The 14,852-nt window shown below is 43.2% G+C and overlaps 1 protein-coding gene across 8 annotated transcripts in view; it reads left to right on the forward strand.

Moving 5' to 3' along the window:
* Positions 1 to 14,852, forward strand: part of AFF2 (ALF transcription elongation factor 2) — a 599,454-nt gene that overhangs the window by 543,825 nt on the left and 40,777 nt on the right. For all 8 annotated transcript variants that reach the window (XM_075539353.1, XM_075539355.1, XM_075539357.1 and 5 more), the window contains one exon: positions 12,783 to 12,942. In XM_075539353.1, coding sequence (XP_075395468.1) covers positions 12,783 to 12,942 — 160 coding nt within the window. The remainder of the gene's footprint in view (positions 1 to 12,782; positions 12,943 to 14,852) is intronic.

Genomic DNA, 14,852 nt, shown 5'->3' on the forward strand with positions numbered 1-14,852 from the left:
TTATTTCAGTAATTGAATTTCTGTTAAAGTGTGGAGCATGATTTCACATGAAGACTTTCTTGTTAATACAATAGTGTTTCAGTAATAAATGCATTATTATTGTCACTTTTAATGGGGTCTTATGTATTCCCTCAGAGACTGTGTGGCAGCCTTTGAGACAGCCACTGCACCAGTGTTGTTTGTAGACAATTGAATTAATTGGCGACAGGGTCATTAACTCGACCTGAATACCTCTGATTGCTTCTGTAAATAAGGTTAGAGAGCAAATGGCTAATCTTCATTGTCATTATAGATTCCCCTTCCATTTTCACACTGCCTGGTATATTAAGATCATTTTGCTAAGCAGCTTTTCAGACTCTCCTCATATTTACAGTATTGTCTTGCGTGGCACATAACCATAATTGTATCAGACTTATATTACCTTCCCCATAACTTTATAAAACACGATACTAGAAACGAACCTATGTCGAATCACAGCTCATAAAAACCATCAGACCAATAAATGAATAAACCACGGTGTATAACCCATCATATGAAAGGAAAGTAAAACCGCAGAGCAAAAGTTGCTTGGGTTTCCTCTTACAGATCCTTATACAGCCGGGCGCCACAATTAACACAGGACAAGCTCCCAAGATACAATCTAAAGAAAGATCCCAGCAAGGAGAACATCGAGGACAGTCGCTTTCTGCTGCACTTGACATTCTAGAATGGAATGAATAACATGTAAATTACAGGAGCTTAGGGTTTTTTTCCTCCCATTCATCAAGAATGGGGTGAACTAAGAGCTATTCGGAATTACAGATATTTAAATCTTTTAACCATGTGACTTGGGTTATTATTTTTGAATAATATTGCCCTGTTATCAGCATGCAAGGTATTTAGAAGAGGGTTGAGAACAAAAATCAAACAAACAAACAAAAAAACCCTCACTTTATAGTACCTGAATTTATTCAAAATGAATACTTACTGGAAACCCCAGAAATAACGGGCCATTAAACAGGAAGAGTATTTATGTTGAACAATGAGGCTATTTTACAAGCAAACTCCCAGAAAGAAGGAAGAGGAGGAGTTGGAGGAAGGAGGAGGAAATGAAGGCAGTAGAGAAACAGGAAAGGGAAGAATAACTCGTGTTTTTGTTTTCTTGACAAGAAATCCCTGAAAATGTCAAAGACATCACATATATTAGAAGAGCGGTTCAATTCTACACAAACCATAACTCCTACACCTGGGATAGATCGCTGTCCTGGCACGAATGGAACACCTGTCCGTGCCACAAGTTATATGGATAAAGGAAAGACGAGACATTATCCTTGGAGATTTAATGGGCCATGTCCAACAGCTAGAGCAATAGCCGCCATTGCGAGTCTTTGAGCCTGGACTCACGGCACTACGCTTGTGTCCAGAATGAGAATTCGAGTACGATTCTGAGTTTCCTAAGGATGGGTTTACAGACATTATGCTTGTGGAACACAGAACCCAAATGGTGAATGTAAACATCTACCAACAATACTAGCACCTTTATTAAAAGTCAACTTTCCTAGCCAGAGCCAGCTAATGGTTATAATAATTAAAACCAGCAGTTTGTGATTTGCTATTGATGTATTAAGATCCCTGGTGGTATAGTGAATTTATACCTTGGGCTGTTAACCTCAGGTTAGTGGTTCAAACCCACCAGCCTCTCTCCACGTGAGAAAAATGAAGCAATTTGCTTCCATAAAGAATTAAAGTCGTTATATCTATTATATGTCTACTATGCCTTATAGGGTCACTGAGTCAAAATGACCCAGAGAGCAGTGGGTTTTGAAGGATTTTTTTTGTTTTAGAAGATATTTTAATTGCCTGTAATTTCTGTTTTGTTGTTTATTCTTTTCATTCCAAATTATACCTTCTTTGGAGTTGCAAAATTTCCCATCTTCCTCTGCAAATTAGCGACAAAGCCAAACACTCTGGTTGTATTACCACTAGCCCATTTATCAGTGTTACAGGTCATGCTAGTTCTCGGGTGTCTGCCTAAGTTTGCTTCTACTCTTTTCTAGGTCGGCTTTTAATTGACTCTGTGTTCATATGTAATACAAGAATTGCCACTTTCGTTGCTATGGATCTACATTCAACTCTAACCTCTACCATGTAAGAGTCAAAGTCAGAGAAGGTGCCTCTGCTTAGCTGCCTTATTACTGGTGGCCATGAGCATTTCTTCTTGCTATCAAAAGCAACTTGGATGCCAGATCAAGCAAGCTCTCTGAAGAAAGCGTGGTCCCCTCTACTCTCATTTGTACTTGACCTTCTTTAATTTACCACTGGTGTGAAGGGAAATCATAGCTGGAAGGCAAGATTTAAAGGCCAATAGTGTTACCAGATTAAGGATCTGGTATTTCTTTTGCTGTCATTCAAAATAACAGGCATAGGAAAATCTGTTTAAAATAGCTGGGCTTTTTTGACTTACAGGGCTTCTGCCGAAGATTTAAAATGTTAGCTTTAAATCTGACGATGATCGTCTAAGGCAAAGAATGGGAATGAATCCTGGTAGAAGCTGTCGGGTTTTCCTGCCTGTTTATTAATGGTTGTTGTGATTTATAGTAAATGCTGGGGAGGATTTTCAGGCCCATTTATCATCGGAAGAGAACACTTTCTTGTGCTTAATGCGAGTGGGTCATAATTAGCAACGCATGTGGGCTAGGATATGTAGCTCTCTTTTGTGAAAGGCATTCCGTCTCATTTTAAATTCCAAATGTATTGAATATTTGTTCGTCCATGAGGAAATTAATTATGGCACTGGAAAAATCATCAACTGAAAACGGAGTTACTATCAGAGACTGTGTAGACTGAACTCCAGTTAATGTATCAAAATGATGTGGCGAGGGGAGCTCACGTTGCGTACAAATCAGAAGTGTCAAATCATTCTTTTAATTAAAAAAGGAAGGTCTCTGTATGTACCACTCGTTTTCAATAAGCACCATGCCATTTATTTCTCATGTTCATGCATGTATGCACACTCTGCCACTCCTGTTGCTCTAAGTATCATTACATTAAAAATAACCAGCCAAGTGAATTGTATCTTGTCAATGGAACTGGAGCTGGAGAAAGAGTCTTGTCCAGCATCCATAAAACCCGCTGAAAGGGTACAAAGCCATCAAGAACCCGGACAGCCTGTTGCCCTTATTATTTTCATTGCCTTGACTTCTCTTATAAGATGTTTTGAGGTGAGTCGGCTGTCTTCAATACAGTCGCTCCTATGTAAACATTTCATAGTTGCGTACAGTTCCACAGCAGCAGACTTTGTTTGTACTGCCTGCCTATTCATCACAAGGCTGTTGGGAGTGTTTTGTCATAACAAAAAAATTACATCCAAGCTCTCATGTTAATCACCTTAGAAAACACAAAAATAATAACTGTACAATCTTGTCCCTGACCTCAAGGAACTTACAATTTAGCTGGACAATCAACAAGCACGAGAGAATTTGGTGATAACAAAGCAGTAAATGGTGATATCATTAAAGAAAAGAAATCAGAAGAGAGTGGGAGGGTTTTTAGGCCCATTTATCATCAGAGGAGAGCACCTTCTTGTGAAAATTGAAGTAGAAAAGGCCTCGTGTTGCTGAAGTCTGAACTTGAAAGATCAAGGTTTAACCAAGTAGAAAAGAAGGGAAGCATGTCATTCTGGACAGGACAGAAGATTCCCCGAGGGAAGCAAAATGTTGTTAATGGACTGTTAACCAAAAGGTTGGAGGTTTGAACCCACCCAGTGGGGCTTGGGCAGGAAAGCCTGGAGATCTACTTCTCTAAATGCCAGACCTTAAAAACTCGATGGAGCTCAGTTCTACTCTGTAACATACAGGGCTGCCATGAGTTGGAACCTTCTCAACAATTAGACAGAATCAGCAAAGGGGTGGGGGCAGTATGAGTTGGAGACAAAAGCGCAGGTGTGTTGGGAATATTGCTGTTAGGTTGTGTCTAGTTGGCTCCAACTCAGAGCGACCCCACGGACAACAGAAGGAAACACTGCACTGTGGTCCCGTGCCATCCGCACAATTGTTATGTGTGAGCCCATCGCTGCAGTCACTGTGTCGGTCCATGTTCTCGTTCTCATTTTCATCACCCTGCTAACTTTCCCTGGTCCTCCTCTGGGGACTGGTGTTGGGAACAGTGGAAAGTCAAACTGGTAACAGGTAGGGGTGGTAGTGGATACAGTTCTTTGAAAATCTCCTAGAGAGGAGTACATGTTACTGCAGGCCATTCTCTCTGAATCTTGACACCAAGGCATTGCATGATATAGCACATTGTCACAGAGACCAAGGACAAAGGAGATCCAACCAAGAGAGTTGGAAAAGAACATTCAATTTTGCAATGGGGAGTTGGCAGAATGGTGGAAATTAAGAAATGTCTTTAAGACCTTGTGAGGTCATGATTGGAGCCTGGAGAAGAACTGGAACCAGGAAGTGTGACATGCACATTTAAGAATTTTCATGGTGGAGGACAGTTGGTGACCTGTGTCTGATTACGATACCACCCTCTCAGTCTTAGGGGGTTGTGAATTGCAAGTGAGTCGACCCCTAAGCCATAGCTACCCTATGCGCAAGGGAAAAAAATGCTGCTCCGTCCTGCACCATCGCAGGAAAGTGGGCACGCTGCCATGATGCCAGTCTCCTACCCTTCTTTCCACCAGAGCATCTGGCTTCTCTCTTTTCTCAATTGTGCTTTGGAACTGACTGGCTGCTAGACATGTGGGCGAAGTGATTTGGTGGGAGGGGAAAGAAAAGGTTTCATAACTACCAACACAGATGAAAGTGGATTTTCGGGGGAATCCTTCCCTTGTGCAGTTCGCACTCCACAGCTGTTAGCCACACTGGGACCTCTTCTTTTTGATACCTCACAGCTTGATTGAGCAGAATGGTCTATTCATCATCCTTGTGTAGCTCCCTAGAAAAGGACTCTATAGTTAAATGAGGAGAAGAGTCAGATCGTGCTGATAAACATGTTTGGCTTACTGGGGGATGCTCATCCGAATTTGTGCAAAGTATGATTTATAAAACAGCACAGGAGCAATGTTGTTTTAAGCCTCCAGGGCTCATACTGTAGCTCTGTGACTGACCAAAGTGTTGTCAAGAGCAGGTCATGACAAACTGACTCTCAGGGACAGATTGGATCGTGCACATGACTCCTTGCATGTTTTCTCCAAGGTTGGCAATTTCATTCCATCAGCATTATAGTCCATGAGTTGGAAGACATCACACCATCTCAGACTCACAACCAGAGTCCCTCTGCTACAGTCTAGGTAACTGGCTATTTGGTCACCTAAGATTGGGGTGCTCACTGTCCTGCCGTGCATTATTTTCATGGCCAGCTTTAGATATTGAAAAGTTCTTCCTAATGTTGCAGGAAACGCTCCCTGCTGAATAACTCTTTGGACCTTTGAAGCTACTGAGAGCAAGTCTCCTCGCTTTTCAACACCTGAGACTTAAGCTTTTTTTTTTTTTTTTTGAAATCTGTCATCATGTGGAAAGTGCTGCTAGCAGAGGGTTACACTTTTTGTTGCTAAATGCAAGTCCAGCCATTTGAAATGACTGACTAGTAAGGGGGAGAAAGATGAAGCTCTCGGCTCCCTTATAGCCTGAGAGACCCACAGGAGCAGTTCTCCCCTGCCATGCAGGTTCAAAGTTGAAGTAAAACCCGGTGGCAGGTTTTCAGTGAGGGCCTCATTTCAATCACGCATGCATGCTAAGTCTTCTCCAAAGCAATCCTTATTTTCTCAAGATGGCATCTAGATTTTCAACTATTTTGCATCCCTCTCTATGTCCTGGTGCTGTAGTGGTTATGCATGGGGCTGCAATCCCCATGGACAGCGGTTCAAAACCACAACAAGCATCTCTGAGAGAGGACGTCTGCATTTTCTACTCCCATCTCAGAAACCCACGGGGGGAGGGGGTCGCTGTGCGTCAGCATTGACTCAATCACAGTGAGTGATGCCGACTACAGCATTGCACATTGATCTCTCTATTACAGAAAAAGGCCTAATCAAAACGAACATCAAGAGCCTGTCATTTCTAGGGACTAGGATAGCGAGACTAGCTCTGCAAGCCCACCTTTTCCTCTCCAGCCCTTCCACATCAGGGCCAGTCCTGTCTGGAAAAGGAACCTTAAATGCCTTTCCAACTCCCCTCCCACTAGCCTGGGCTTTGAGCCCTTTCCCCAGCTCAAGTCATGGCTTTCGGGGCAGCTTTCTAAGACCCACGCCACTTCATTGAGCAGAATGGCCAATCTGTGAATGAAGAGGATTGGACTTTCAATGATGCTTTTCTCCAATAAGTTGAAACTGCTCCCTGTGATATCAATTGGAAGATCCAGTCTTTGAAAAATTGTGAGCGTTTGACTTTGAAGTTGTTACAAACGTAGGTCCTTTGAGAAGATAGGGATAAAGTCATTAAGTGCATGCTTAATATTTACAAACTATATTGTGGATGGTTTAATATATTAAGTGTTAATGATTTTTAGCATCACACATTATCTTTGTTGTAACCACTAGCATTCTTTTTAAATGCAGTTGATTAAAATATGAGAGTAAATGGTGTGTGGGAAATCATTTTAATGCCATCCTGGTGAATGAAGAATGTGCAAATTGCACATTAGTCTTTCATCTCCTAGGCAAAATCAAGCATTGCATGAGCTAGCTTCACTCAGAGCCACTTTAATATACATTTCGAAAATAAATTAGTGATCTATGAAAATAAATGTAGCAGAAGTGAAGATTTAACTAGATGAACAGCAAACAGATTTCAGTGGAGAGCTGAAGGTGAAATATTATGATTTGCTAACTTGAAAGTTTCCCAGGACAGCCTACGTGTCCATCACCCGATGACTGGATAAATTAAAAGTGGCTCATACCTCCCATGGAATATTACTTAGCCATAAAGGATGACACAAATGGGCATAGTATTATCTCACTTAGATAAAATATCTCCAATAAGCAAGTTAGTAAAGCCAATGCGTATTAGTAGTTAACAGGGGCTAAAAGGGAAAGAGAGAGCTACTGCCGAAGGGGTAGTTTCTCTTTGGAGGGAAGAAAAGTTTGGGGAAGAAGTAGTGCTAGTAGTCGAACAATGTGCTGAATCGGATTTAATGTCACTGGCCGGTGCACATAAAATGGTAGAAATAGCAGCTATTTAATGCGCTGTTTCATCACAATCAAACAACAGACACTTCCACATTGGGTTCTAGATAGGATTGTGGCCACAGGACAGTGATTCTGAGATTGCTGTCCATTCGAGTTGTGAAGGCACTGTTTCAGCTTTATCCTGTTTTGGCTCATTGGAGCAGATCCACTGGGTGCTTGGTGGGCCCGTAGGCAATGAGGTGCAAACTCAGAGGAACCGAATGTAAGCATCGCTCAGCAGGCTGGGCGCAGCCAGCTTTTCCAACAACCCAGGAAGAGCCAAAGGAGTCAAGGCCCAGAGAGGTTCTGGGAAGAGCAAGTTGCTTCCACTTTAAACAACTGTGCTTCCCTCCCACACAGTCTGGCTCATGCTGTTTCCCACTGAGCTACTGCCCAGACAGTGCAAGGATTTCTCATGAAAAAGTTGGCATCATCGGCCCCCAATCTGAGTGCCCGTGCTCTTCTCTGAACTAAAGTCCATTTGTTCCCCAAGTATCGCTGTCCATTGGTGTGGAAAGTAGGAAGTATCAAAGCGGATATACTATTTCCTTTAAGTGGTCATCGTCAGTGTTGGCTGAGCAGGGATCCTGGCCAAGGACACAGCACGAGATTGAACCATTTCCAGTCACATCTCACCAGATGTCAGTCACGATTATTGCTAGGTTTGAATTCATCTTTATTTCATGCGTCTATGTATCTACATCTATATCTGTGTCATCTGTACCTACATTTATTTATAAATATAAAAATCATGAACATTTATGTATGATTTTTACACAAATCCACAATCTTTTAACCACAATTCTGAAATATCAAACAGTGCTGAGTATGAATTTGTTAATGATTGAGACAAAATCTCATTTAATAACAAAACCTGACCTAAACAAAGACCATGCATTTATTTAAAATCTGTAATTTCTTTTCTCATTATGACTGTTGCTACCAGTATTGCAGTAATGTTAATAAGTTATATTAAGGGTGAGTCCCTAGACCTCACTGGAATATTATACATAGACATGGTATTTTCGCCATAGTGCCTTATTTAATGTTTTAAAATCTGAATATCAGAATATGCATTTGCCCTCCAAGGGCTTTGGATACACCCACACACTAAATTCCCAACTAAGTTCATGAAACATTTACTTTGATGTAGCCTAGGAATAAGTTGATTTTGGCCGATGGAAAAATCTAATTTAAAAAAATATTTAACTGCATTTGATTTTTGAGTGAATTAACTCTTGGGATTATTTTGTTTCTTATAGAAGTTGCTCCAAAGTAATTCAATAATGCATAAGATACAGGACGTCTACCCATAAATATTCCAAAATCAATTTGGATTTTTAAAATTTAGGATGAGATTATGATAGAAAACTTTTCTCTTGCAAATCATAAACATGGGTACAACATCAATGTTATTCCTCAGCCCAACACCTTCTTCTCAGTATTGCAGATGGTCTATGTTGTGTATTGAAATGTTACTGAATAGAACTCAAACCAAATTAACATAGGTTAATGCTAGCCAACTTCAAAAACAATTGTTTACATTTCGAGTGCGCTTTGCCATAGATATGAGGTGCCCTTGTGGCACTGTGGGCTGTTAACTGCAAGATTGGGAGTTTGAATTGACCAGCTGCTTCAAGAAGGATGAGGCTGTTTGTTCTGTTAAAGATGTACAGTCTTGAAGATTCTGTACAGAGTCGATATGCGTTGGAGTCGACTCGGTGACTGTGTGTTTGAGGACATAGATATATTTGGATTTCATACATATAAAGTCATTCCAAACTAAACTCTCTGCTATTGAGGCAATATTGACCCATAGTGACCCTATAGAAGAAGATAGAGCTGCTCATGAGCTTTTCAGAGATGTTAATTCTCTACAGGAGCAGAAAACCTTGGTTTGCTGCCGTGAAGCAGCTGGTGGTTTTGAATAGCTGACCTGACTGTTGGCAGCTCAGTGCATTACTACTGCACTGCCCAAAAGGAGGGTTGCAGAAGAACACAGAGAAATAAGAACTCAGAGAAATAAGAACAGAGTTGTATGTCTCCTTCCCCTCCTCTCTGTCTCTCTCTCTCTCTCTCTCTCACACACACACACATATACACATGTTATTAATAAGTAATAAGCCTCTTGTTACTTCTCTATGCTCCCCTTAATTCCCTTGGTATATGTGGTAGAGGTGTGCACTAGCATTTACTTAGCAGATAATATTCTAAACGGACCTTCCTCTATAAGAAAGAAAATGCCTACCTGGAATACTAAAGGAAAATATGTTTCGGATGCGGGACCCAAGGAATGAAAAGGCTCTGTAAATAGGGGGCTGCACAGAGGCCAGGCCAGCTCTATAGTAGAGCATGGCTCCACTCCGTGGTAGAGAGCTGTGATGTTGGAGAACAAACTTAAGTAGGGAATGGGCAGGAGAAATAAACTCTGTGTGGTTCCGGCAACCACCAAAGGTCTATGCTTCCGGAAAGGGGGAGGGGCATAGGTTCCATCTTTCTCCAATTTGGAGGTGTGAATATGGAAGTAGGTGACCTCCAGGGTCATGTATGTTGAATGTGAGAAGAGCAAGGCAAGGTATCAAAGGTCTTCAAAGCAGAGAGGCTTAGGGCCCACCCCTCACGCCAAGCCAAGCTAGTCCCCAGAGTAGGAAACGGGCTGAAGAGACAAAGGAAATATAAGTCCCTAACAAGGTTGTTATTGTTATTGTTTGGTGCCATTGGGTCGGTTCCAACCCAGAGCAACCCTATGCACCAAGAAATAAAACACTGCCCGGGGTCCTGCACCATCCTCACAATTGTTCCTGTGCCTGGGCCCCTTGATGCAGCCACTGTGTCCATCCATCTTAAGGGCCTTCCTCTTTTTTGCTGCCCTTCCACTTTATCGAACATGATGTCCTTCTCCAGAGACCGTTTTTTTTCTGACATTTCCAAAGTATAGAAGATGAAGTATTGCCATCCTTGCCTCTAAGGAGCACTCTGGCCTTACTTCTTTCCAAGACCGATTAGTTCGTCTTTTTAGCAGTCCACGGTATTTTAAAAGTATATTCTACTCCAGTACCACAATTCAAATGCACCCATTCTTCTTTGGTCTTCCTTATTCAATGTCCAACTTCCACATGCATATGAAGCAATGGGGAACACTATGTCTTGGATCAGGCACACCTTAGTCCTCAAAGTAACATCTTTGCTCTTCAATTCTCTAAGCAGTCTTGTGCTGCAGATTTACCTAATGTAATATGTCTTTTAGTCTCTTGGCTGCTGCTTCCATGAGCACTGATTGTGGATCCAAGCGAGACGAAGTCCTTGACAAGTGCAAACTTTCTCCATTGATCGTGATGTCACCTCTTGGTCCAGTGGTGCAGATGTGGGTCTTCGTTACATTGTGTTGTAGTCCCTTCTGAATGCTACAATCCTTGATATTCATTAGCAAGTGCTCAATTTCTCTTCACTTTCAGCAAACAAGATTGGGTCATTTGCATACCACAGGTGGTTAATAAGCCTTCCTCTAATCCTGAGACTACTACTCTTCATATAATCCAGCCTCTCTGATGATTTGCTCAGCATATAGATTGAATAAGTATGGTGAGAGGCTACAATGCGGACAAACAGCTGATGTAATATGAGCCCTTGTTCTGTTGGCACAACTAACTGCCTCTTGAACCTTGTACAAGTTCCAAATGAGCACAATGTAGTGTTTCAGAATCCCCATTCTTCTCTTATCTATAGTTGATTAGGGCCCACACAGTCGAATGGCTTTGCATAGTTAATTAAACACAAGTAAGTATCTTTATGGCATTCTCTTCTTTGAACCAAGATCCACCTGATCACAGCAATGATAACCCTTGTTCCACATCCTCTTCAGAGTCAAGCCTGAGCTTTTGGAAGTTCCCTGTCAAGGTACTACTGCAACCATTGATGAATGAACTTGAGTAAAATTGACTTGTGTGTGATATCTATAATTTGGGCATTCTATTGGGTCACCTTTCTTTGGAATGGGCACAAATATGGATTTCTTCCAGTAAGTTGGCCAAGAAGCTGTCTTCCAAATTTCCTGGCATAGACATGTGAGTGTGTCCTATGCTTCTTCAGCTGTCTGAAACATTTTAATGAGTATTCCATTGATCCATGGGCCTTCTTTTGAGGTAAGTTTTGCTCTATTCTCTCAAAACTTTAGAGCCCCATTTTTAAGGAAGCAGAGCAAAACCTAATCCGAAGGACAGAAAGGCAGCGTCATGGTCCATGTGCCTAGTACCTAGTTGCTGGCGTGTGGCCTAGAGATTATCAATGAAGGCAGAATAGCAAATGGAGTCTGCTTTCAAATACTTTGCCTGGTCAAAGTCCAAATCAAACATAAACCATGAGATATGGTGATCCTTTATGGTCATACTTTAGTAAGGGTTTCTCAAAGAATTAACCAAAATTATAATGGCAGAACCGACCAAGCAGGCTTACTGGTCAGATAAGAGACTGGTGGAACCCCTGAGACCATGGCCTTCAGTCACGCTTCAGGTCTGGCTCTGAACTCCCACCAGCAGCTCGTTTTCAGTCAAACCATAGGTCTATAAGGGGAACAATAACATTAGTCTGTCTGCCTCTGTCTGTCTGTCTCTCTCTCTCTCTCTCTCTCTCTCTCTCTCTCTCTCTCTCTCTCTCTCTCTCTCTCTCTCTCACACACACACACACACACACACACACACACACACACACACCCCACCCCACCCCCTTTGAACGGTCAATCAAAGGAGAGCATTGACTCCAAGTTCAGGAGACTTTGGAGAGAAGGAGGAGTGGAACGAATAAACACCAGGATAGGGATAAATAATGGTACATTGTGGGGATTGCAAGCAATGACATGAAACTATGTACCATATATACTCGAGTATATGCTGAGCAGAATATCAGCAGAAGCACCTAATTTTACCAACAAAAAAAAAACTCCATTAAAAATGTACTGAAAAAACTGAGCTTATATACGAGTATATATGATAAATGTGCTGAATTGAAAACTGATTTCCTCTGTGTTCCTTCACCTAAGTCACCATAAAAACTTAAATATGGTATGTGGTTTTATTTTCTTACTCCCTGATTTATATACCCAGCAAACAGCCAGCAAGGCCTGAACCTAGTCACCATGTGGCCGAGCCCTGGGTACGAGGGGGAGCCAGGAGGCCCCAGTTCTAGCTGGGAGGTAGAGGTGAGGCCCTCCCCTTCTGTGGGCTTCAGCTTCCTCTGATGAGAGGCTGTGTTCACCGTTGTATAGTGGCAGGGCTGTACTATACTGAAATATCTTCATCAAAATGGAAACCCCAAATGGAACTGTTGAGAAATGGAGGCTCTCTCTCGGTGTCTGCAGCGGGTGGGCAAGTTTGTCTGGCAGTGTTCACCTGAAGTGAGGAAGCCAGGCTTTTCTGGGAACTCGGGCCACCCAGAGCCACTGACTTGGCCACAACCAGCCCAGATTCTGATGAAATCTTTGCCACTGGGCAGGTCCCTGGAGCTACTGGTCCATAGGAATGGTGATGCCCACCTGCCTGGCCCACTGATCACAGGGCCCTAGTGAGCACATGATAACTGATCTCTTCTCAATCAGATTTGATAGTGAACAAAGCCATGAATCATGTGCTTTTTCTTTCAGCCTACTGGTGGCCACATCCCCGCCTCCACCCACAGTACAAGCCAATGGAGGATCTGGAAGCTCCAGCGACTCAGAGAGCAGCTCCGAATCTGACTCAGACACAGAAAGCAGCACCACTGACAGCGAAGCCAATGAGGCCCCTCGTGTGGCCACGCCAGAGGTGGGTGGGGCCCCAGCCAGAATCTGTCACGAATCTTCCTTATCTAGAGTTGCAGGAACAGAAAAACCACAAGTGGGTGACTTTAAAGAGCAGCCCCTTTTTTCCCTCAGAGTCCAAAAGGTCCAAAGTTCACATTCAGAGCATGGACTGTAAGGGAGCCCCGCCTCTCTTCCTGTGGACACTATAGGAGAATTCCGGTCTCCTTCTGACTGTAGTTCGGGCCATCTTCATGTGGGAGTAACTTTCTCTCATTCCTGTTTGCTTGTCTTCGTATGGTACCTGCTTGCTCTTTTATAAAGCTCAGTGATTCCTTTTATTAAGGCTCCTACACTGGTGTGACCTCATTAACCTAACATTAGAAGGCATTAGGCCATTACATTATATTACATTGCCATAGGTATAGGGGTTAGGATTCCAACCTGTATTGAGAGTATCCAATTCAACCCCCCAGGAACCCCCAATGCACATAAACTGACAAACTCACTTTCAGCACAATGTTTAGTTCTTGAGCATCACAAAAGTCTTTCGGTATTTCCGCCCCGCCCCCCCGCCCCCCATCAAGCATACATCCACTTCTTGTTATGTGACCCTGGCCAATTCACTGAACTAAGCTGACCCTCACACTTCCTCAGCTGTCAAAGTGGAACTGTCCCAACTGTGCTGGCAGCGTCTCTTTTGAAAGAACCTCTTCCAGCTGGCCCTAGAGCTGCCACACCATCACTAGACCAGTGGTTCTCAACCTTCCTCATGCCGCGACCCTTTCAGACAGTTCCTCATGTGGTGGTGACCGCAGCCGTAACATTATTTTCGTTGCTACTTCATCACTGTCATTTTGCTACTGTTATGAATCGGGCAACCCCTGTGAAAGGGCTGTTCGACCCCCAAGGGGGTTGTGACCTACAGGTTGAGCACCGCTGCTCTAGGGTGAAGCAACTGAAGTGCCACTGGATGCAAACCACCCGGGAGGTGTGGCTTCCCTTAAAGAGACATTGCTATGACTGAGAGGTCAGAGTCGGTATTTTGTTTGTGCATCCTTCAAATGTGGTTCACAAAAATTCGCAAAAAACGTTTAATCCAGCCCACAAAATGGACATAACATAAAGCGGGAAAGAAACGATTTTGCCTTCTCCCTCTTCCATCCTCTCTGAGCCGGAACACGGAGAGCTCGGTCATCTGACAAGAGTCAGACGACAGCATAACCCTATATCCACCAAGCCAGTTATTATCAAAAGAGCTGCCATTCACAGCCCACCCCCCCCCCCGCCCCGCAGTGTTCTGTGGGGTTTTCAGCTGCGGATTTTCAGAGCACACTAGCCATTTGAGCTTGTTCTCCCAACGTGCATTGTCTAGTGGCCAGGAGAGCAGTGTTTGCCTGACTTAGAGCCTTTCGAACCCTCATAACAGCCCCCACCCCACAGAGAAAAACTAAGGTTCGGAAAGGTTCAATAAGAACTTCCGGCATGTTCTCATAGGTGCACAGGTCAGTGCATTACCTGGAACACCCTGGCCATAGTGGCAGCCACTACAGGGATTTTGCCTCTGACCTGCCAATGCCCTGTGTAGGTTGGAATCGCAGCTACGCGATTTTTTAAAATTCGGTCACCATCTACAGGCCTTGTACCATGAGCCTCAGCTGATGATTTTCAAAAGATCAGTTGTAATCAAAATGACGATTGTTTTAGTTCGCTGGGCAGAGTTTCCCATCAGAAACCAATGACCTGAATTGTGGACTAATACCTGCGTGCATGTCTCTATTAATTGGGCATTGCCCCCACTCAGAGGAAAGGGCACGGTTTGTGGGGAGAAGCCCAGTGTTTTTCATCTTTTGGTAAGAATACAACGGGGCCTGAGTTCTGTTGGCAGTGGATCACAGTGTCATCGAGGAGGCCTGACCAGCGTTACAGTGCAGG

This window comes from Tenrec ecaudatus, chromosome X (assembly GCF_050624435.1).
Source record: "Tenrec ecaudatus isolate mTenEca1 chromosome X, mTenEca1.hap1, whole genome shotgun sequence".
NCBI classification, from domain to species: Eukaryota; Metazoa; Chordata; class Mammalia; order Afrosoricida; family Tenrecidae; genus Tenrec; species Tenrec ecaudatus.